General features: G+C 42.1%; 1 protein-coding gene across 1 annotated transcript in view; it reads left to right on the top strand.

Moving 5' to 3' along the window:
- Positions 1-12885, top strand: part of LOC138826177 (rho GTPase-activating protein 19) — a 42931-nt gene extending 30046 nt beyond the window's left edge. Inside the window, exons 9-12 of the mRNA XM_070021326.1 lie at positions 2085-2183; positions 6106-6216; positions 6957-7032; positions 9384-12885. Of these exons, the coding sequence (XP_069877427.1) occupies positions 2085-2183; positions 6106-6216; positions 6957-7032; positions 9384-9394 (297 nt within the window). The 3' untranslated portion in view covers positions 9395-12885. The remainder of the gene's footprint in view (positions 1-2084; positions 2184-6105; positions 6217-6956; positions 7033-9383) is intronic.
- Positions 12886-23941: the final 11056 nt, after the last annotated feature.

Raw genomic sequence — 23941 nt, 5'->3', positions numbered from 1 at the left:
AAGGCAAGCACTCTACCACTGAACCACCTTCCCAGCCCCAGGACTTTTTTTTTTTAAACAATTTTTTTTTTTTGTATTTTCTTTGTACTTTCTTCTTTCCTTCACTTGTATCTCAGACATTAAGTAATAGGAAAAACTAAAATACAAGAGGGTAAGATTATTCCTACAAAAAAACAAAAGGGTAAAAGGACACAGAGGGAAGGAAATGAGGCGAGGGATGAGAGGAGATGGGGTGGTAGGAAGAAAAATAGAGGTTTACTGGGTTTTTTTTTGTTTTTGTTTTTGTTTTTGGGTCCGGTCATGGGGCCTGAACTCTGGGCCTGAACGCTGTCCCTCAGCTCTTCAACTCAAGGCTAGCGCTCTACCACTTGAGCCACAGCACCACTTCCGGCTTTATTCTTATGTGGTGCTGAGGAATCGAACCCAGGGCCTCAGGTATACAAGGCAAGCGCTCTACCACTGAGCCACCTTCCCAGCCCCCAGGTTTACTGGTTTTTACTGAGAAAAATAAAATAAAAAAAGTGAGCCCTGGTGGACAGTCACAAGAGGAAAATATTTAAACATTATTGAATTTGTGTTGTGTATTATAAGTCCTTTTTCAGTAAGTTTCTGCATTTCCTTTCATGGAAAAATATAGTAAAGAGGAAAAGCATTATTTTTGCCATTTTTAGAAAGTAGGAAATTATAGAGAATGTAAAGAAGAAAATAAACCACTCATTCCTTCATTGTTATAAATTTTGGGTATTTCATTCTTTTTCCTATGATTATAGTTTTGCATACTTATGATCATATTATATACATTCTTTGGAGATAGGATCTGCTCAGGTTTGCCTTAAACTCCTTGCAAGTAGCTTAGCCTTTTGAGTAGCTGGGACTACAGGTTAGTGTACACAAATTTATAGTTTGGAAATGTTGAAAGTATAGTTAGAAAAGTCAGAAGAGTTGACATTTCAACTAGGTATTATGTTGCCATTATTATTATTGTTACTATCATTTTTTTTTTTGTCAGTGGAGGGGCTCGAACTCTGGGCCTGGATGCTTTCCCTCAGTTCTTCAGCTCAAGGCAAGCGCTCTACCACTTGAGCCACAGTGCCACTTTGGTTTTCTGGTGGTTAGTTGGAGATAAGACTCTCATGGATTTTCCTGTCTGGGCTGGCTTTTCACTGTGATCCTCAGGTCTCAGCCTCTGAGTAGCTAGGATTATAGGCATGAATCATCAGTGCCTAGCTTGTATTATTTTCTGTTTTCAGTCAGTTGTGGGGCTTGAACTCAGGGCCTGAGCACTGTCCTTGAGCTAATTTACTCAAGGCTAGGATTCTACCATGTTGAGCTATAGCCCCACTTCTGGTTTTCTGGTGGTTAACTGGAGATAAGAGTCTCACGTACTTTCCTGCCTGGCTGGCTTTGAACCATAATTCTCAGATCTCAGCCTCTTGAGTAGCTAGGATTATAGGCATGAGCCACCAGTGCCAGCTTGTATTATTATTATTAAAGTGGGAAAATGAATAGCTAATCAAAGCATTGACTAAGACTATGCAGTATCTCCTTTTCTATCTTGGATATCTCCACACAAAGAGCTGATGATGAGGACATTGAAAGTCTGCATTCTGATCTATTTTCTTTGGTGATATTGCTAGCAGGCAATTGTGAGCACTATTTAAAGAGCTTTAATAACTTAAAAAAATTCTGGTATAAAATTTATGTTAAATTAGGACTGTATAAGTTGTATCAGTAAGTAATTCTAATATCCAAGATACTTTATGTAAAAGAAAAGTCACAATTTACTAGCAGATTGTGGGCAAACTCCTAAGCTTACTAAGTCTCAGTTTCTTTTTCTATGAGATAGGGATGATAATTTCATATTCAAGGAATTTGAGTTGCAGGACCTTTCAGAGTAATTTGATATGTTTAACTTCTTTTTGGAAGCATCTTTTCTTCCTTTATGATTTGCTTATCTATATATATATATATGTCTCTCTCTCTCTCTATATATATATATATGTACAGATTCACTTATTTCTTGACTTTTCTGGCATCACTTGATGGGAGAATATTAATAAGATGTCCTCTGTGTTTTCTTTTAGTTTCATAAACAGTCTTTGACCCAAACACCAGGCAGAGAACCGTCTACTCCCCGTGTCCAGAAGAGGACCCGTTCGCGTTCCTTTAGTGGGCTAATTAAGGTAAGCTGTATTGATCCTGAGGAAATTTAACTCTGACTTAGGAAGTCAATTTTATGCTCTGTATTAAGTTCATTATGTTAGGAGATAAAGGGAGAATTTTAAAAAGCTTTTATTTTGTAGTTTTACTGTTTCAAATGGAGGAGGATCTCTATGAAGTAAAAGAAATGAAAACCTTTCTTTATCTTCTGGGTATAAGGAGAAATTTCATTTCTGTATAGAGTCCATTTTATTTCCTGACCTGCTTCACAAGAGTAAACCTACTTCTTTCTTTCTTTTTCCCCTCCCTCCCTCCCTCCCTCCCTCCCTCCCTCCCTCCCTCCCTCCCTCCCTCCCTCCTTCCCTCCTTCCTTCTCTCCTTCCTTCCTTCCTTCTTTCGCTGGCACTGGGGCTTGAGAGAGCCTGGGTGTTGTCTCTGAGCTTCTTTTGCTAAAGGCTAGTGTTCTACAACTTGGGTCACAGCACCACTACTGGCTTTCTTTTTTTTTTTGGTAATTTATTGGAAATAAGAGTCTCGTAGACTTTCCTGCCTGGGCTGCTTCGAACCATCATTCCAAGATCTCAGCCTCCTGAGTAGCTAGGATTATAGGTGTGAGTCACTGGCGCCTGGCTAAGCCTACTGTTTTGTTTCTGTGGGTTTATTACATGTAGTTTTTTTTTTTTTTTTTTTTGTCGGTCATGGGGCTTGAACTCTGGGCCTGGGCACTGTCCCTCAGCTCTTCAGCTCAAGGCTAGTGCTCCACCACTTGAGTCACTGTGACACTTCCAGTTTTCTAGTGGTTAATTGGAGTTAAGAGTCTCATGGCCTTTCCTGCCCAGGCTGGCTTTGAACTGCGAACCTCAGAACTCAGCCTTCTGTGTAGCTAGGATTACAGGTGTGAGCCACTGGCACCCGGCTTACTTGTAGCTTTTGATCAATTGTCATAAAGTAAATCAATGAATAAGTAAATACATATTAAAAAACTTAAAAATTTTAAATTCCCATACATAACTAACACATTTTATTTGATGTGGAAGAGCTCTCAGCCAATCCCACATAGTCAGTTGTGTTGAAATCACATGTGATCTGCTGAGTGTTTTGTTGTTTATAGTTTGGTGAAAATATGTCCCAAAACAAGGGAAGAGTTAGTGTTCTTACTTTAAGAGTAAAGTGAACATTTGAGATTTGTGGAAAGCCAACATGTCTGTGGTGGAAGTTGGGTGGTATTATGGGAAAAAAGGATCAGCCATCTGTAATATAGTATTGAACTTCATGTATCTTGAGCATTTCTGGTTTTTTCTCAGCAGTGGTCTCCTTGGGACCATGTATTATGGTTATCAAGGGTCTACTGTACTTCTTTATGCAATTTACTATATCTGTGGAGTAGTGAGGAAATAGAGATGATTAGGAAAATTAGAAAAATGGGTTTTCTGGTTGGTCAAAGTATGAACCAATTAAACAGTGATACTCACTAAACCCTATATTGGAAATGAACTTTACAACTTGTAAAGGAAAGGGGGTTGGGGTGAAGAGGGAAGTGGGAGAAAATGAGGGAGAGGGTAACATTGTTCAAAAAGAAATGTACTCATTACTGTACTCCCTTTGCAATAAATTACATCACCTTTACAATAAATTTTAAATTAAAAAAATTAAAGAAGAAAAATGGATTTTCTAATAGGCTGGTGTACTTTGACACCTCACATTTTTAATTGTTTTTTCTCATATCAAATTCATTGTTAGATCAAATATATTGTGATTCTGTGATGTTACTACCATTTTTATGTTTGCAGATTGAGTTTACAAATCTCCAGATTTTAATTTGTAGTTAAGGAATATTGCCATTAGGTGGCAGTAGATATCTTGGTTATGGGGCCCAGATTTTCATGTATAAATGAAGGCAAGGTTAATTTGGAGAGAAACTAGTGCTATTTTGTGTTCTGCTTTTTTTTTTTTTTTAATTGTATTACCATGATTAAGACATAAATTTATCAACACTAAGGAGTCCTTTGAATACTTTGCAAGTTTTTCCCCGTTACACTGAAGTTAACAGTTGCAGATTCATTTAGCCCTAGTTTTTGTCATTATAATTTGTAGAAGTCTAGAATTTACTTTCAATACTAATCTCCTGAGTCTAGTAGCTTCTTGGACATTAGACTGGGTTGCCATCAGAATTTCCATTCCTTTCAACAGAGTGAAAGGCAACCTATAGAATGGGAGAGAATATTTGCATTTTGTGTATCTTGTTAGGAACTACTATCTAACATATATAAAGAACATTTATAACTCAACATCAAAAACCAACTTCAGCCGGGCGCTGGTGGCCCACGCCTCTACTCAGGAGGCTGAGATCTAAGGGTTGTGGTTCAAAGCCAGCCTGGGCAGCAAAGTCCAGAGACTCTTATCTCCAATTAACCCAGAAAATTGGAAGTGGAGCTGTGGCTCAAAGTGGTAGAGTGCTTGCCTTGAGCTGAAGAGTTCAGGGATAGCACCTAGGCCCAGAGTTCAAGACGCCGTACTGATCAAAAACCTCCACAAAAACAAAAAATACACAAAAACAACTTCACTTCCAGGTGCTGATATCTCATGCCTGTAATCCTAGCTACTCATGAGGCTGAGAGCAGAGGAATGTGATTTGAAGCCAGCCTATGCAGAAAAGTCTGTGAGGCTCTACTTCCAATTAACCAGGAAAAAAAGAAAAGAGAAAGAAATGGAGCCTGTGGATCGAGTTGGTAGAGTGTAAACTTGGAGTGAAAAAGCTAAGGGAGCACGTGAGGCACTACTAACCAGCACAAAAAATAAAAACAACAAGAAAATAACCTCCTCCAAACTCCCCAAAACTACAACAAAACAAACAACCACCACAACAAGTAAAGAAAAATAAAAGAATAGCAATGATTCTAGGTATTTGGTACATGCTGTGGCCTCTTTTGTATGATATGGCTGGGAGGGTTTGTTCCAAGTTTTTAGAAAGCTGAGTTTATTTTTTATTTTTGTGCTTCTGGGATTTGACTTGCTAGGCAAGCATTCTATCATGTGAGCCACACTTCCAGTCCTATAAGGATTTTTAATTTTTTTTTAAATTTTTTTTTGTTGGTCGTGGGGCTTGAACTCTGGGCCTGGGCATTGCCCCTCAGTTCTTCAGCTCAAGGATAGTGCTCTACCACTTGAGCTACAGCAACACTTCCAGTTTTCTGAGTGGTTTATTGGAGATAAGAGTCTCACAGACTTTGCTGCCCAGGCTGGCTTTGAACTGCGATCCTCAGTTCTTAGCCTCTTGAGTAGCTAGTATTACAGGTGTGAGCCACCAGCACCCAGCTAAGTATTTTTTAACATAAGAAAATTGTAGTCTTTGCCAGGTGCTCATGGCCCATGCCTGTAATCCTAACTACTCAGGAGGCTAAAATCTGAAGATCACAGTTCAAAGCCATCTCGGGCAGGAAAAAAAAAATCTGTGAGACTCTTTTCTTTTTCTTTCTTTCTTTCTTTCTTTTTTTTTCTTCTTCTTCTTTTTTTTTTTTTTGGTTAGTCGTGGGGCCTGAACTCTGGGCCTGGGCGCTGTCCCTCAGCTCTTCAGCTCAAGGCTAACACCCTACCACTCAGCACCACTTCTGGCTTTTTCTGCCTATGTGGTGCTAAGGAATTGAACCCAGGGCCTCATGCATGCAAGGCAAGCACTACCACTGAGCCACCTTCCCAGCCCCTCTGTGAGACTCTTATGTCCAATTAACCATCAGAAAACTGGAAGTGGAGCTATGGTTTAAAATGACGGAGTGTTAGCCTTGAGCAAAAGAACTCAGGGACAGCTCCCAGGCCCTGAGTTCAAGATCCATGACTGACAAGAAAAAAAAAAAAAAAGAAAATAAAATTGTCATTTTGTAAGTCAATATAGCTATGTAGTGATGCAGTAGATGTTTGTAAATCAAATATATTCTGTTTGTAAATCAGCGCAAAGTCCTGGGAAGTCAGATCATGACAGAAAAGAGAAACAAGTCCCCTACTGGAGAGTCTATGGCCATGAGTGAATTGAAGAGCACCAGCAAAGAAAATATGAACTTAGTAAGATAATATTCTTTGGACTCTTTCTCTGTGTGTGTATGTGTACATTTGTAAAAGAAGGAAATTTGTATATTGTCATTTATTTTACAGTTTTTCTGCATCATTCAACATGCATTCTTTCAATGTTTATTTATACTGACTATCTTTCTGTAGATTTTTTTTTTTTGGTGCCAGTCTTGGGCTTGAACTCAGGGCCTGGCTGCTATCACTTGAGCCACAACCCCACTTCTGGCTTTTTTGGTGGTTAATTTCAGACATGAGTCTCACAGACTTTCCTGCCCAGGTATACTATGAACGACAGTCCTCAGATCTCAGCCTCCTAAGTAGCTAAATTACAGGCATGAGCCACTGGCGCCTGGATTTTCTATAGATTTTTATTAACTCATTCACTAAAAAAGAAGAATATAGCTAGTTACATGATGATGACCAATACAATGTAGTAGCTACATAAACAAGTATTGCAGGGTGCAGTTAATTCTTACTGGGAGACTCCATGAGGTGGGTAACATTTTATCTGGGTCTCCTTGGCTCTGTATTGCCTGGATGGTAGTTGTCCAAGGTATCCTAGGTTTAGTTACTTCATTACATCAACAATAAATCAGTTAAGGTAAGTAAGGTATAACTATTCCAGGCTTGGTCAAATTCCTCCCATTGAAATTGGATGAGTAATTCCTCTGTTAGTAAAGTCTGTAACATTGACATTAGATCATGTAAGGCACTGTAAAATTTTCTTATTACAGTCATATTCTGGTTCTCCTGCTGTCATGACGCCAACAAGATTGAAATGGTCTGAGGGGAAGAAGGAGAGGAGAAAAGGTACTCATTTTACTTCGTCTTCTTTGTTCCTGAATGTAGTTCCTTTCTACATCTATTCAGTGAGTAGCATTTTTTTCTTTTACTTCCCAGTGTATACAGTTGTAGTCAGAAGGGATGTAGGTTGATGTGCTATACTGTGCAGTGCCCTTCGGTTGCTCCAGACACTGACCCTACAAACACTGATCTCTACCTTCTTAGACAGGACTTGTATTTCAGTTACCTTAATTATACTTCATAAATAAGTTCAAAACAAATATAAACTTTTTTTTTTATCTTGACAACTCTACGTTGGAAAGAAAGAAATGAATTTCTTCAGAAAAGTAGGGGTCCATGATAACATAAGACTTTGAGTAGGTTAGACAATGGCATTTTTACTCTCCCCCAGTTACTTCCTGTATCATGAGATGCTGTACTATTCTTTTTTTTTTTTTTTTTTTTTGTCGATTGTGGGGCCTGAACTCTGAGCCTGGGCGCTGTCTCTAAGCTCTTCAGCTGTAGACTAGTGCTTTACCTCTTGAGCCTCAGCCCCTCTTCCAGCTTTTTCTGCTTATGTGGTGCTGAGGAGTTGAACTGAGGGCCTCATGCATGCAAGGCAAGCGCTCTACCACTGAGCCACCTTCCCAGCCCCACTACACTATTCTTATTTTCTTCCTTCCTCTGATTCTCTTTCTTTTTCTCTTCCTCCCTCCTTTCATTCTCCTTCCTTCTTTTCTTCCTTCTCCTTCCTTCTTTCTCCTCCCTACCCTCCCTCCCTCTCCCTGTTTTTAGCTTTTTTAATTTTAAAAAAATTGCCCAGACTGGCCTCAAATTGGTATCTTCCTATTTGTAACTCATGAGTAGCTAGGATTATAGGCAAGCGCCACCACATCTAGCTACCTGTTGTGTTTTTACATTTTTTTTCTTCAGTTCTCTGCTTTTCTCTGCTCTTATATTTTCCTGCTTTTAGCAGCTTGGTCTGCTTCCATAGCTCAGTTCTGTTTTCTGTGTGACAACAGTTTCCAAACTGGCCTTTCCAGGTCTGAACTCTTCTAGACTCCAAGCCTGCAGTTTAGGTGGGTACCACACAGTTTTTTATTCAACAATGAATTGAATCCTAGATATTTTGGGCACTGATGTTAGTAAAATAACACACACTCCTTGAAGAAGATGATATAATTTTATTATCACCATTAACAGTATAATTGAAAAGGACTTGCATTTAGCATGGATTTCTTAGCTTTAGCAATATTGACATTTTGCTTTAATTTCTTTGTTGTGGGAGCTGTTCTGTATGCTGTTTAACAGCTTCTACCCAGTTCATGCCTCTGGAACCCTTCCCTCAGTATGACAGCCAAACTGTCCCTAGACAATGCCATATGTGTCCTGAGGGGGAGAAGGAAAAATCACCCCCAGATGAGAACAACTACTTATTACTGGGCATTCTTTTCAGCTGTCACAATCTTTCTCATTCTTCAGAGCCCAGCCTAAACTGCCTCTCTTCTCTGGAACCTTTTCTGGCTAACCCAGCCAGATAGAATTACTTTTTTTCCCTTTGAACTCTTACTGAAACTATTAAGGTATGGACATCTAGTATGATTTACTTTAGCAGTATTTTCTTTTCTCGGTATCTAATTTCTTTTCCGAAGACAGGAGTCAGATTTAAAAATATATTCTTCGGGGTTGGGACAGATGGAGCAGAGGAATAAAAGGAGTGACATTGCTTAAGATGCATGATTAGGATGCATTGATTAAAACTGCCATGTTGAATTGAAATCCCTTTGTAGAACTTGGATATAGCTCAGTAGAGCATTTGCCTACCATGTGCAAGGCCCTGGGTTTAATCCTACTACCACAATAAAGAAAAAGTAAATAGAATGTACTTGTGGCCTTCTGTCTTCTGTTCTTGTATGACAGTGCTGCACTCAGTATGGAGTAAGCATTTGCCAATGGAAGGTAATGCTGGTAAGAGCATGAACTCTTCCTTTACTTAGACTTGGGCCCATTTCCCTGTTTTGCTGCTTAGTAGCTTTATCTGGGGCTGTAGTTTCTCTGTCTGTAACATGGCAGGAATAGTGCCTCATGTGCAGGTGGTTATGAGGAAGAAGGAGATGTTATGCATAATTAACAAGAGCAACACCCATATAAAAGGTACACCTACTTGATGGCAGGTGTTATTGCCATCAATACATTTAATGAACTGGGATTGGATTGAGCAGACTCGATAGAGTCTCTACTTGGTAGAGAGTGAAATTCTTAAATATTTTGATCAATCTGCAGAAGATATTAAATATAGATTCTATAGCTTTTAGGTAAAATGCTTGCAAAAAGTATTTATAAATGTATCTAATGTTCTTGTTTCTCCTTCAACCTAGGATTCCTCTGAAGGATCTAGACCTCTCCTGTCATCCACCAGAATTTTCTCCTTAGTGGACCAGGTGTTATTTCTGCTCACTGCGAAGTTGGGACTTGCAGTTTGCTTGCTGCATTTTGATTTGTGAAAGCCAGTTTATGCCATACGTGACTGAATAACCTCTAACCCACTCACTGGCTATCAGTTATAAGCTGTGCCTTCTGAGAGAGTGCTGTGCTCTCTCTCTCTTAAGTATTATAAGGGAAAACCACTAACCAGAGAACAACCAACTTACGTTGTATAGTAAATCAGCAGTACCCGCTGGGCTCCAGTGTTCATTCAGTATGCTTTGTTAGGCCAGGTTTGTTTTTTCAACTAAACCAGTACCCAACTGTCAGTGATTATTTTTTCAGAAGTACTGTTGATTTTAGTGGATTAGTAATTTTAACTGATATTTCGGGCTTTTCTCTGTTTTAATAATGTTGAGGAGTAACTGGTTGTTATTTGTCACTTTTTTGTTTTAAAAGCCATTTCTTTTTGGATTGGTAATCCAAATGGACTATTAAACTGGATACTCTTAAACCCCTTTTCTTCTTAAACTTTGGGAAAGCTCTTGCTCTTATGAGGCGATATTCCTTAGTATCTTTTTGTGTTGAGAGAATTTATGGCTTTCTGGAAATTCTTTATTATTTCTTGTGTCTACAGTTATAGGGGAGTTGACCTATTGTATTGAAAAAAGGAGAATATTGTATTCTATTGAATTTTTGCTTTTCCCTCTCTCCTTCCTCTTTCTCCCTCCTCCATCTCTCACTGTCTTCTTTCCTCAGTTATGTGAAAGTAGTTGTGTGGTCGCTGAGCTTATTTCCTTCACTCAATATTCTCTAACCATGTGAAATACTTGTCTGCTAAGAAAGGAAAAGTTACTGACTGCTTCACAGAAATCTTTGTCTGTGGCAGGAAGCTCTGGAGTGTGCCTGGAGGAACTGGCTGGCTTATATTCCTTTGGATGGGATTCTATTGCACTTTTCCAGGCATCAGGTGCAACTAGAGCATCTCCTGAGAGAAGGTGGGGTTACGAGAAAGGCATGAGTAGCAATGTCTGGAGTCTGATAGGATTTGGAGGAGAGCATTCTCACTGGGAAGCAGTTGGAGCTTCTCAGTGCTCAGGAGTGGTTCCTGCCACAGATAGTAAGTAATTGGAGCTGGAGCTGGAGCACTTGGCGATTGGATTGGATATGTTCATCTGTATTTATGGTGAAGAAAGAAAAGACATGGCTTTGATCTGGTATGAAATTATATTCACGGTGCAGAGAGCAGCACGTGGCAGATGAAAATGTTGAAGTGTGTGCCTGGCTGTTAAGCTGCATAACTGTTTCTGCCTTGTGTGTAAAAGCTGAGTCAGGCCACTGTGGGGAGGCAGGTATCCAACAAAATACGGTTTGCTGATCTAATTTTAGGCAGTTGGAAATCTTCACTATCCTAAAACAATGACTTCAGTGCAGCAGGGTTTGATTTTGTTTCTGGCCATCAGCCCTCTCTTCTGCTGGACTTTTTTTTTTTTTTGTTAAGGAAAAAAAATAATTCTGTACCAGGTAACAGTGAGTTTAAACAGAAATCCCTGTTGGTGTCAATACATCAAAGTAGTATTCTCCCTCAACTCTTCCAAAGTAGTGTGTTTCCTTCCTTTATTCCTTACGTGTGTTCTATCTTGGAGTGGCACAGTGGTCTGTTGAGCATGGATTATCTTCAGGTTGAGAGAGCATGGCAGTGACTTGATACCCCCTTGTCATCTAGTTGGTTTTGTGTTTGAGAGAGTTAAGAGACAAAGGAGATGCCGTTTGGATGAATGGAATCAGCAGCGGTAGGTAGTGTTCTGCGGTGAGGGTGCAGGTGAGATGCCTTTAGATAGCTGGACCCCTTGGGCAGTTCACATGTGTATTTGGGTATGAGTGTTTGGTTTATTTATTGAATATGCTTTCTCTTGTTTTAAGGGCTTTATCTTAGGGAAGCTGTGATCCAGTTGGGAGCCAAGGTTGAGGAATAAGCTGCATAACCTTCTACTTGTAATAGTAAATACTCTAATCCTGTGGAATCTTCTAGGGAACTCAGAGAAAAACCGTTGCCACAGAAGGTTGCTGTCTCCCTTCTGACATGATGGCAGTTGTTATTTTTGAGCCAGTATTTAATTTTTTAACCTATATAAATATGTGTTAAAATTGTTTTGTTGTGTTTTCATGTTAGAAGAGTTTCTTTGGAAATGCCTCTTCTTGTGGCTTTTCAGGTTTCATTCCTTTTTAGAGTTGTCTTTGGTTTTGATGTGTGTCACTATGGGGCAATGCCAGGGCACGAGCATAAAAACGCAAACCACCTCCTTCATTCACATCTGCCCTGAGTGAGTGAGTGGAAGCCATAGATGCTGCGTTTTTAGCCTTTCACAGCAGTGGACTTTGCCCTGGGCCAGTGAATTTGGTTTAGAAACCCTGCTCAGCAGTGGCAGAGGATCAGAAGGTCCAAGTGCAGGAGTGCAGGACATATTAGAGGAGTGGGTATTGAATTATAACTGAACTCACAGTTGGCCCACCACAAAGGAAAGCTCTTTGCTCTGCATGTCTCCTATAGTTAGTCGGAAAGGACAGGGGACAATTGGGAGATGGGGTCATGTTTCACTGACTGGTGGTTGCTGGGTTTTCCAAGTGAGCTTTGTTGGTCAGGTTGACAGAGTAGAGCCATTCTTTCCTCTAGGGATTCAGATTCCCTCACAGGATCCTGTGTCAGCAAATGGTTCATAATACTGTATGCAGTAGGGAGACTGGTATTGGAGGCTGTGCCCTAGTACCTGGCCATGTGACCATGCTGAACTGGGAGGCCATCCTTGGGAGGGGCTTCCTTGCTTTGTACAGGGCTCTGCACAGAGGCTAATAGTTCCCACTCTTGAAATGAATTCCTGAGATGAGAAACTCATCCCTGGTCCACTCCCCCTGAGGTCTTGAGACTAAAGATAGAACCGAGATCTAACCTGGGTGCCAGCAGGACTGTCCCAGAGCTGAGGGAGAAATTTGGGTTTCTAAATTGCTCAAGCTTTTGAATCCAGTGGTGGTTTGCTTAGTGGCAGATTCACTAAAAGCTGGCTGTTGGAGACAACTAATGTTAAGATCCGTGTAAAGTTGATAAGAGGAAGGCTCAAGAGGAGGTGGAGTAAAAACAGCCTGAGTGCTAGGGTTACCATGGAAACCACAGTGTGGGAGGCCATAGCGTGTGCTGAAGAGCTGTTGAGCATGCCTCTGACATGTTTAGGGTCCAGTTGAACCTGTGGGGGAAGCATGCCCTTACCCTAGGAGCCTTTCTTTGTAGCAAGGACAGTGCAAATGCCTCTGAGCTCACTCAACCACCAAAATAAGGTTTCACCATTTTTTATTTTCTTTTTATTTTATAATCTATATAATATGTAATTGTAAAGAAACAATCATATGCATTGTCTTTTATACTTATGTAATATTTTGAAATTAAATTTCCTTTGTTTCATATCTGCAGGCTTTGGCTGGTCTCTTGGTTCACATTTTGACCGATGGGTTGTTTTGAAGAAAGAATGCTTCTGGTTCTGAGGAATGTGAGGCCTCTGAGGAAGTCATTCCTATATGACATATTTTGCACTTGGGTGGGAGAGTTCAGGAGGAGAGGGCTTTGGCTGATAAATGAGTTTGACCCGGGCAAGGCAGTACGTACCTGTAATCCCAGCACTGAAGAAGCTGAAGCAAGGGGATCTTAGTTTGAGGCCATCCTGTCTCCAAACAAAGAAGAGAAAATAAGAAAGCCTGGAGCCACTGGACTCCTAAGTTGACTTTGCCTCCTGACGTGGGCCAACCTACTTGCTCATGTCTACATTAGTCCAGAAATGTAGCTTGAGGACAGGAATGGTGAGGACGAACAAACCCCAAGCCAGTGGTTTCAGCATGGAGGACATTGTCTTTTCAAGGCCTGGCCTGATTCCCCCAAATAAAGGTAGGGACAAAAGTTGAGGTTGTGCAATGGATAAGTCTTTTTTCTTTTTCTTTTCTCTTGAGATAAGGTTTTTTTGTAGCTCAGGCTGGCCTGCAACTCCCTGTATAACCTAGGCTGCCTCAAACTCATGATTTTCCTGCCTCCACCTTCACAGCCTTCACAGTTGTACATTCCTATACTTGGCTTCTTTCCAGAGAGTTGTTGTTTTCAGTGCCTCAGTTGAATTTTTAATTTAGTGGAATCATTATCTGTGGGCAATAGAAAAAGGAAGTAGAATGTCTAAAAATCAGCCGGGCGCTGGTGGCTCACGCCTGTATAATCCTAGCTACTCAGGAGGCTGAGATCTGAGGATCGCGGTTCAAAGCCAGCCCGGGCAGGAACCACCAGAAAACCGGAAGTGGCGCTGTAGCTCAAGTGGTAGAGTGCTCGCCTTGAGCTGAAGAGCTGAGGGACAGCGCCCAGGCCCAGAGTTCAAGCCCCACGACCGACAAAAAAAAAAAAAAAAAAAAAAAAAAAAATGTCTAAAAATCATAAGCCTGAGAGGGAAAAATTCCAAACAAATGGGGTCAGGGGGCTAGGAAAGAGCTGTTCCATGTAACAGAGTATCCATCATGGGGATGGTATGCCGGCCATCCCAGGGGTGGGAATGTCAGTTGTCCACATACACAACATCTGGACCCTTTGACTCATGTCCATGGCAATTGCAAAGTGAAGGTTGACCTGAGATGGTTGCGCTTACATATTTTTACGATCCATGTCCATTGGCAGTGGCTCAGAGGGCAAATACACAGTCAGGTATTACTTAATGCTAAGATGCATTCTGAGAAACACATCACTAGACAATCTTGCTGTTGTGTGAACATCATAGAATGAACTTACACCAACTAAGTGTGGCTTGTTGATGCAGTGAAAAAAGATGGTAGTCATGAGATGTATATGTGAGAGCTGTGGAGGGTATAATGGCTACTGCTCTACAATAAACTTGTAAGTAGAAGTATACTTGCAGACAATGAAAAGGTATAGTATAGCAGCAGATGCATTAGTCAGTAGCAGTTGATCATCAAGTATTAGGTACTAAACATAATGGTGGCTGTTCCACTTTCGTATCACTGGCATCAGGCCACCACCACAAACATGCATGAGAAATGCATTGATTAATAAGACACATCTGGGATCCTTGACTCATGGTCAAGTTGTACAGGTAAAGTTGCACCTGAGATTGCTGCAGGTTAGATGTCACTAGGAAACAGTGTTCATCTCTGTACAATGCTTTTTCTGTGTTCTGTTATAACCTTATGGAACCAGCATCTATGCAGTGTCTTGTTCATTGAACCATCATGTGGCATGTAGCAAGCTGTAGATATATCATAAGTATGATATCTACTTTTAAAGAATGAACCCAAATGTAAGCATCTTAAATATAAGTGTTAAAAAAAATTAATCCACACAGGAAACTTCCTCCCTACCAGGCTTCATCATTTGAGAACCAAGAGAAGAAATCAATACACCAACCAGGAGAATGGAGGCGGTTATGCTCTGGTGGGGCTTCAGTGGTTCATTTCTATGGATGTTTGTGTGTTAAGGAAGGTCTTCGTATGAGGGAAGGAAAGATTCTGTCGCTGGGACCCCGAAAATGCCTCTGTGGAAACACCGTCTTCTAGACAGTGGTGATGCTCAGAACAGTCCAACTTCAACCCTCCACTGGGCTGGGCTGTGTCAACAAGTGAGTGAGCAGCTACTTGCAGCTACTTGTGAGGACAAGTCGGTGGGAAAGCAGATGCTGCACTCCTACCAAGAAAGTTCATTCATGTTTTGTTTGCCTTCAGCTCAGTCTTAAACACTGTTGAGGGATTTTTTATGGTTCATTCTCCACATGTCACACTTCTTAGTCTCAGAAACTCCTGGAAGAGGCCAAGGTCTCATTCAGTCAGGTTGCATTGTTCCTCTTTCTTGAAGGGCTGAGCACAGTAGTTCAGTCCCAGTTGACATGCACAGATGATGGTGAATTGGGTGATGGTACTGGCTGTAGGAACTTGCACCAAGAGAATGTGCATCTTAAGATTTGGCTCCTTTATCTGCCTCCCCATAACTGTGTAGTTACTCCTGTAACTTGTGTGCTTGTTAGGGAACTAGATGATTAGGACCTCCCTACTCTGTCCATGCTATTGTGAAGTTTTAATAAAATCACGTATTGATAAGAGCTTTGAGATACTATAAATCTAGATCATGTAGATGTAGTCAATAAAGAAGATGCTCAAAACCAGTAGCTTTTTTTTTCTCTTTTGGTCAGTTGTGTGGCTTGAACTCAGGGCCTGGGCACTGTCCCTGAGCATTTCAGCTCAAGGCAAGCGCTCTACCACTTGAGCCACAGTGCTACTTACAGTTTTCTGGTGGTTAATTGGAGATAACAGTCTCAGACTTGCCTGCCCTGGCTGGCTATGAACTGCATTCCTCAGATTTCAGTCTCCTGAGTAGCCAGGATTACAGGCGTGAGTTGTTAATATCACAGCATTTACAGTGAATCTAGCACAAATGAACTTTGGCTATAAAAATTGACAATGTAAAAATAAGATGAGGGCCTGGGAATATGGCTTAATGTAGCCTAGCATGCCTAGCATGAAGCCCTGGGCTCAATTCCTTACTACCATACTAAAAAAAAGCCAGAATTGGTGCTGTGGCTCAAGTGATAGAGCCCTGGCTCTGAGCACAGAGCCCAGGCCCTGAGTTCAAACCCCAGGACTGACAATAAAAAAAGAAAAAGAAAAATAAGACTTGCATATTATATTGAATTTATAGATACTTTAGGACCTGGATAAAGTGGTCATGTTAAAAGTGTTGAGTGGGAAATAGGAATGTGGTGGGCATACACGCCAGCAGTGCTGCGGGTTTAATGCTGTGAGGCATTGGTATGGATTGCCCCAGTCATGGTAGCATGTGGAGGAAGGAGATGGTGAGCCTTCAGCTACATACATCTCCATGTGGGACAGAGAGCAGAGAAGGGGAAGGGGAGGATTCTCTGTCCCAAAAGCTGGGAGCGGTGGGGCTAGCTGTAGGGGTAGGAAGGTGAAGAACATCAGTTCTCAAACTCACAGGGATGGATCAGAGTCTTGCTGAAACCTTGTCAGGCCACACCCCTGAGGTTCAAGTCCAGTAGGTCTGAAGCCCAAGAAGATGCATTTCTAACTAGTTCCCAGTGGATGATGGAATTGTTGATCTAGGGATCTCACTGCAGCAGTAGCAGTGATGAACAGTTTGTGGCCCGTGGTGGGGGCAGAAGGGGCTCACTGAGGGAAGGGGTGGAGCTAGTGTGTGAACCGAGGGACACTGGACGGAAAGGTCAACCCCAGGACTACAAAAAGCAAAAACCCCAGGTGAAGTTGTGAGTTGTTCCTAGTGCTTGTGTGCAGTTGACACAGAGAGTTGCCAGCAGGGTTGTAGCTGGAGCTGGTAGTCCACAGCTAGGGAGGTTGATTAGCTGAGACTTAGTGCTAAAGGGAGAGAAGGAGGAAATAAATGCAGACTCTCTGACAGTACCCAGGAGCTGTCTCGTCTAGTTTTCCTACCATTTTGACCAGCTGCGAGGGGAAGACTTCCAATTGCCTGAGTGAACAACCACTGTGCCTCAGGCATTTCATATGCCCTGCCACATTCAGTCCTCATAATGGCATGACACAAGTGTCCCTGATCCATTTTAAGGATGAGGGAGCTGCCTTGAGAAGTGAAGGGACTTGCTCATTATCGAGTGGAACTAGGATGCAGTTAGCCTTAGGGGGGACTTGTCTAGTTTAATCTCTGCTGCTTCCCCACCTCCAGTATTATCATTAAAACGTGTAGTCAGTATAAGTCTTTGGGATCCAGTGTGTATTTTACACCTATGGCACATCTCAATTCGAGCATGTCACATTTCATTTCGTGCGCTCAATAGCCACCTGTCCATGTCCTATGCACAGGAATGAGAACCGGCAACCAAATGTGGGCCTGTAATCACCATTTCTGCCACTAGATGATGCAAGTGACTTTTGCTAACAGGCCTGATCTTAAGAGTGGGCGAGGACTTAACCTGTCCTGCCTTTATTTGTTTAAATTAGCCAGAAATGAGTTTGAACGATTGATAGAGTACATTGTATGTGTATATGGAGATTTCACAATGAAATTCCCTTTGTGCAACTAAAATATATTAATCAAGAATCTAAAAAAAGGATTCCATCTCAATAAAAGCTGTTGATCAGTGGTGGGGTGGGAGTCTGGGAAAGCGAAGGCAATAGAGAAAATTATTCTGATTAAAGTACAGTATATGCAAGTCTGAAATGTTTCGGTAAAGTCCTTTTGTACAATTACTGCACGTTACAAAAGTAGCAGAAAAATAAAAGTAGGCTTTTGTTGGGCTAAGTGTACTAGTGGGCGGAGGGAAGGCCAATGGAGAGAGCAAATGAAGATGAAAATGGTAGTCGTTTGTTTGCAGGTATGAACACAGAACAATGAAATCTGTTGAAATTGCTTTAAGGAGAAAGGGGATAAACGTTAGTGATGGGGGGGGTGGCGGTGAGTTTGATCAGGATACATTGTATGCATGTACAACTAATGGATGCTAATAAAAAATTCCAAATCATTAAAAACTGATACTAGAGAGCTGGGAAGGTGGCTCAGTGGTAGAGCACTTGCCTTGCATGCATGAGGCCCTGGGTTTGATTCCTCAGCACCACATAAGCAAAAAGAAAAAAGCCAGAAGTGGCGCTGTGGCTCAAGTGGTAGAGCGCTAGCCTTGAGCTGAAGAACTGAGGGACAGCGCCCAGGCCCAGAGTTCAGGTCCCATGACCGGACCCAAAAAAAAGAAACAACAAAAAAACTGATACTAGAAATAAATGCACAAAGCTATGTCTTGTGTGGCTGAGGCAAGATAATCGAATTAACACTCATGTAGAATATAGATTGTTAAAAGACAAATAATAATGTAAATAATGTAAATTAGCTGGGCATGTAGTACATACCTTTAATCCCAGTGTGCTTTCTTCCTTTCTCTCTGTGAGTGTATTACTGATTTCATTTTTCATCTTATTTTAGATATGAGTTCTTATTGTAAGTTAATTATAGGACAAGAAGTTTATAATGTAATCAGGTGGGTCTATGAATAAATTTGAACATGAATTAAAACCTTTCAGAGGTGGTTATCATGACTGTTGCCAGAGACAGATACAATGACTCTGGGAACTTAGTGTATTAGAATGTCCCTTCTGGAAGAGGGCAAGAACATCTTTGTCCCAAAGACAGATGCCCCTTGAGTGGCAGTTCAGTGATGGATAGGATGGTGCATGTTATATACACAGCTGAGAGGGACTGTATTACTACTACAAGTCTTATTTCTTTTTTCTTTTTGTCAGTTGTGGGGCTTGAACTCTGGGCCTGGGCACTGTCTCTCAGCTCTTCAGCTCAAGGTGAGTGCTTTACCACTTGAGGGACAGCGCCATTTCCAGTTTTCTGGTGGTTAATTGGAGATAAGAGTCCCACAGACTTTTTTGCCCGCACTGGCTTTGAACCGAGATCCTCAGATCTCAGCCTCCTTGTTAGCTAGGATTACAGGTGTGAGTCACCAGCACCTGGCCTACATGTCTGATTTTGAAGCTAGTAAACACAAATATCTGATTTATGTTTTGGCTTGGATTACATCTTTTTTTTTTGTGGCATTAGGGATTGAATTTATGGCTTCGCACTTGGTAGACAGGTGTTCTGTCACTCAATATTTCCAATATTGTATTTTGCTTAATGCCTTGGCTGGCCTGGATTATGATTCTCCTACTTGTGTTGTGTGTGTGTGTGTGTGTGTGTGTGTGTGTGTGTGTGTGTGTGTGTGTGTGTGTGTGTTTGTCACTGGTGATGGCTGGTGTGCACCACTGTATCCAGCCATTGTTCTTCCTCTGTAGCTAAGGAGGCCAGGAATGTATCACTATGCGCATTCAATCATTGATAGCTCAAGAATTTCTATGTCTAGGATGGCCTTGAGTCAAGGCCTCCTGATCTCTGCCTTGTAAGTAGGTAGGATTATGATGTTCTGTTGAAATTATAAAATTTCAGATGGATTAGCTAAAGTGTATTATTAAAATGAATCTCAACGATTTCTTCTTACTTTCTTATTGTGGTTATTGGGAAAACTTTAAATCATCTGTGAGTTTTGTTTTGTTTTTTTGGTCAATCATGGGGCTTGAACTCAGGGCCTGGGTGCTATCCCTTAGCTTTCCTTTCTTTCTTTTTTTTTTCCTTGACAGCTTTGCTGTTCAAGGCTAGAACTCTAACACTTTGAGCCACAGCTCCACTTCTGGTTTCCTGATGGTTGATTGGAGGTAAGAGTCTCATAGACTTTCCTGTTCAGACTGGCTTTGAACTACAGTCCTCACCAGGACCTGTGAATTTTTAAATGGGTAATATGTACATATGATATCAAATTCAAAAGGCATAAAAGATGCCTTCTGATAAGCTATGGATGCCAGGGCTCATGCCAATAATCCTAGCTACTAAGGAGGCTGAGAGGTGAGGACTGAGATTTGAAGCTAGACCAAGCAGAAAAGTTTGTGACTCTTCTCTCCAATAAATTACTAAAAAACCAGAAGTGGAGCTGTGACAGGTGGAAGAACTCTAGCAAAAAGCTCTCAGAAACAGGATCCAGACCCTGAGTTTAAGCCCTAGGACTAGTGCACACACACAAAATATTGTGTCCTACAGAATGGGATAAAATATTTGCAAATTGTTGGGCACTGATGGCTCACACTATAATTCTAGCTATTCAGGAGGCTGAGATTTGAGGAACATGATTCAAAGCCAATCTGGACAGAAAAGACTCCATGAGACTCTTATCTCCAATTAACCACTCAAAAACCAGAAGTGGCACTGTGGCTCAAGCCCTAGAGTGCTGTCCTTGAGCACAAAGAAGCTTAAGGACAGTGCCTAGGCCCTGAGTTCAAGCCCCACAACTGACAAAAAAATTGCAAACTGTGTATCTGATAAGAGTATCTTGAATATTTGAAGAACTCTCAGTTCTACAATTAAACATACAAACATCCAATAACTTAATTAAGAATTGGAAGAGGAGCTAGGTGACCATGGCTCATGCCTATAATCCTAGCTGCTCAGGAGGCTGAGATCTGAGGATTGCAGTTCAAAGCCAGCTCTGCCAGGAAAGCGCTGAGACTCTTATCTCCGGTTAACTGCTCAAAAAAAAAAAAAAAAAAAAAAGCTGCAAGTGAAGCTGTGGCTCAAGTGGTACAGCACTAACCTTGAGTAACAAAGCTCAGTGACAGCATCTAGGCCCTGAGTTCAATACTTGGGACCAAAGGGAAGAGGGTCTGAAAAGACATTAAACAGGAGATACCATTGGCCAATAAGCACATGAAAAGGTATTCTGTTTACTTCTTGAGGCTGAGGATGACATGACGTTCTCCACGTTCAAGCCCAGCTCGACTCTCCCCCAAGAATGTAGTGCTTTGACTCCCACCAGCTGAATTCTCGTTGGAGCCCATGTTTTACAGTGTCTTTGTGCATTGCATTGCAGACCCCTCTCTCCCCAGTATATCAGTAAAGAAAGGAAGCCACGTGTTGGATGAAAGTATGTCACATTCCAGGTAAGCCTTGCGTTGTCCACTTAGTTTGTTGAGAACACACAGTTGGAAACATGAGGCAGGATGGTCACAAGGGGCCTTGGTAGCAACATGAAGAAACTGGCTTTTATTGTTCAGACCGCAGGGCCACTGAAGATGCTGGAGGAGTAGAGGATATGGGCTCCAGGCAGTCCTTTGTCTATCTCGTGTGGGAGATCCTGGAGGTTAGGCAGCCAGATGGACTGCTACAGGTCCTAGTTTAGATTCTGAGGACTTGAGTGGAGATCAAGGTTCTATGTTGGGGATACAGCAACCAGTCATTGTTTGTGCCAGTGAGACAAAGAAGCCTCTCGCTCTTCCCTGAAGAAGCAGTGTATCTGCACAAGAGAGCCCAGAGGCACTGGTGGGGACTGAGTGTTCCACAGACACAGCCCTGGATTACACAGAGTTTTGCAAACAGTCCCTCCAGAGGCAGTCACCTGGAAGAGGTGAGATAGCCTGGCTGGCTGCCTAGGGCCAGGACAGAGTCCTGATCCCTGTGACTGAGGCCCTGTGGCCAATGAGAACAAAGCCTGGCAAAGGCCAGTGGAAAGTTGCTTATTACACAGTGAATATCTCTCCAACACTCTTTCATTTAGGGCTTGAACTGGAGCCAGGGAAGGCGCTGGGGGGTTACACTGGTGCTAAGAAGCCAAGATGCAATGAGCTATCACCCACCAGGAGTGCACTGTCCTGGGACCTGCTGAATGGCTGTTGACCCAACTCAAGCGTCATACTTTGTCCCCATCCCCCAAGAGGCTTGTGATTTGGCTATGAGAATAGAGGGGAGGCTTGTGATTGGCTGTGTGGATGGAGAGAAGGCTTGCAATTGGCTGGGAGGATGGAGAGGAGGATAGCAAGGTGAGTCAGCTAGCTGTCCTCCTGGGAAGCAGCTGTGGGGAGGCCACATGGCTAGGGAAATGCCAAGTAAGAGCCTTGAAGATGGATACCATTGAGCATGCTGATTACCCACTGAGCCTGGAGTTTAGTTGTATTGCATTTGGACTATCAAGTGGACAGGGTGGGTGGACAGGTTTGAAGCAGCAAAACTCTTCAAGTCTTCTATCACCAGGACAGAAAGGAGTGTCTCTTCTCCAGTTTTCTTCTCTGGCCATTTTGAGCCTGTGTTCTAGTACTCGTCCCCTCTCCCCCCAAGGTGTTGGAGAAAAGAAAAAAAAAAACAAACAAGGCCTGGGAACATGCTAAGACAAGGCTTTATCACTGACTGAGCTTATTCCCCTAGTCCTTGCTTTTTTTTTTTGGTTGTGTGGGGCTTGAATTCTGGGCCTGGGCACTGTCCCTCAGCTCTTCAGCTCAAAGCGAGCACTCTACCACTTGAGCTACAGCACCACTTCCAGTTTTCTGGTGGTTTATTGGAGATAAGAGTCTCATGGTTTTTCCTGCCTGGGGTGGCTTTGAACCGTGATCCTCAGATCTCAGCCTCCTGAGTAGCTTGGATTACAGGTGTGAGCCACCAGAGCCCAGCTTAGTCCTTGCTTTCTGTTACTGAGTATCAGTATGCTAGGGCCACAAACTTACCATATCATCCTTTTCTTTCAGCCTCCTAAATGCTGGGATTGCAAGCATGTATCACCATGCCTGCACCAACAACTTTTTTTTTTTTTTTTTGGCCAGTCCTGGGGCTTGAACTCAGGGCCTGGGCACAGTCCCTGAGCTTTTGCTCAAGGGTAACACTCTACCACTTGAGCCACAGCACCACTTCTAGCTTCTTCTGTGATACTGAGGAATCAAACCCAGGGCTTCATGCATGATAGGCAAACACTCTACCACTAAGCCACATTCCCAGCCCCAGGATCTATTTTCAAAGACTTTTCACATCTCAGCTTAAAGAGACCCTATGAAATAAATCCTGGTATATCTCCTATTTATGTCTATAGTGAAGCAAAGGCCCAGAGGTCCTAAAGGCAGGTGGCACATCTCTGAGCTCAAAGAGTTGGCATCTGCAGAAGCCTTTGTGTGAGCACTAGAGACTGCAGAGACTCTCCTTACTGAGTCTGACAGGAAGCAATTGCAATCCTGACCCTGTGACAGTACATTAGGGTGACAGAAGGATTTTAGCTGAATTCACATTAGAGAATTTGGGAAGCAGAAAATGACATCTGACAGCTGAAACAGGGGTATCTGAGCCTTATTTTCTGCTCTCCTATAGGTGTGACCCTGGCTTGTCATGTTCTGTGACCCCAGCTGTCTGGCTCTGTGAAGATGTCCCTAGCTAGATGTGATGGTGGGCTGCACATGCACGCACACACAGAACCTGAGCTTCAAGTGCAGGAAAGAAATGGTACAGCACAGGGCTTTGCAAAAGAAGCCAGGTTGGGAGAGGTGAGCTAGCTAGTTCCCCTTCAGGCTGCCCACTTGTAAATGTTCATCATTATTGCAGATAAAATCATTGTTTTGCTCAAATGTTGGCTGAGAATCAGGATCTCCACAGCTTGCTTGCTTTTCAGTGTTTTTCTTACTTTTTTAACTGTGCAGAAAACTGCAGGAGTCACATGTGCAGCTTAATGAGTTATCATAAAGTCCAGCACTCAGATAAAGGATGGAGCTCAAAGGCCTCCCTGGCCCTCTCCCAGCAAAACCCTTTTCCTGTCAGACAGGAGTTCCTGCCTGACTTTTTTTTTTTTTTTTAACTAATAGCACTTTTTTTTTATTGTGAAAATACTGCACAGAGGGGTTACAATTAGATGGGCAAGATAATGAGTACATTTCTTATCAAGCATTGTAGCCTCCTCCTTTGTTTCCCCTTCCCATCCCTTCCCATTCTCCCCCCCTCCTGTCTGATTTCTATGGGAATCACTCTCATAATTTTATCACCCAAAAAGCTTTCTTACCCAGTTAACAGTTTTTCAAAAGAACTTTTTTTTTTGCCCAGTCCTAGGGCTTGAACACACAGCCTGGGCACTGTTCCTGAGCTTCTTTTGCTCAAGGCTAGCAC

This window comes from Dipodomys merriami, unplaced genomic scaffold (genome assembly GCF_024711535.1).
Source record: "Dipodomys merriami isolate MVZ:Mamm:240054 unplaced genomic scaffold, mDipMer1.0.p SCAF_14, whole genome shotgun sequence".
In the NCBI taxonomy this organism is placed as follows: domain Eukaryota; kingdom Metazoa; phylum Chordata; class Mammalia; order Rodentia; family Heteromyidae; genus Dipodomys; species Dipodomys merriami.
This window is presented reverse-complemented; position numbering and strand designations above follow the sequence as displayed.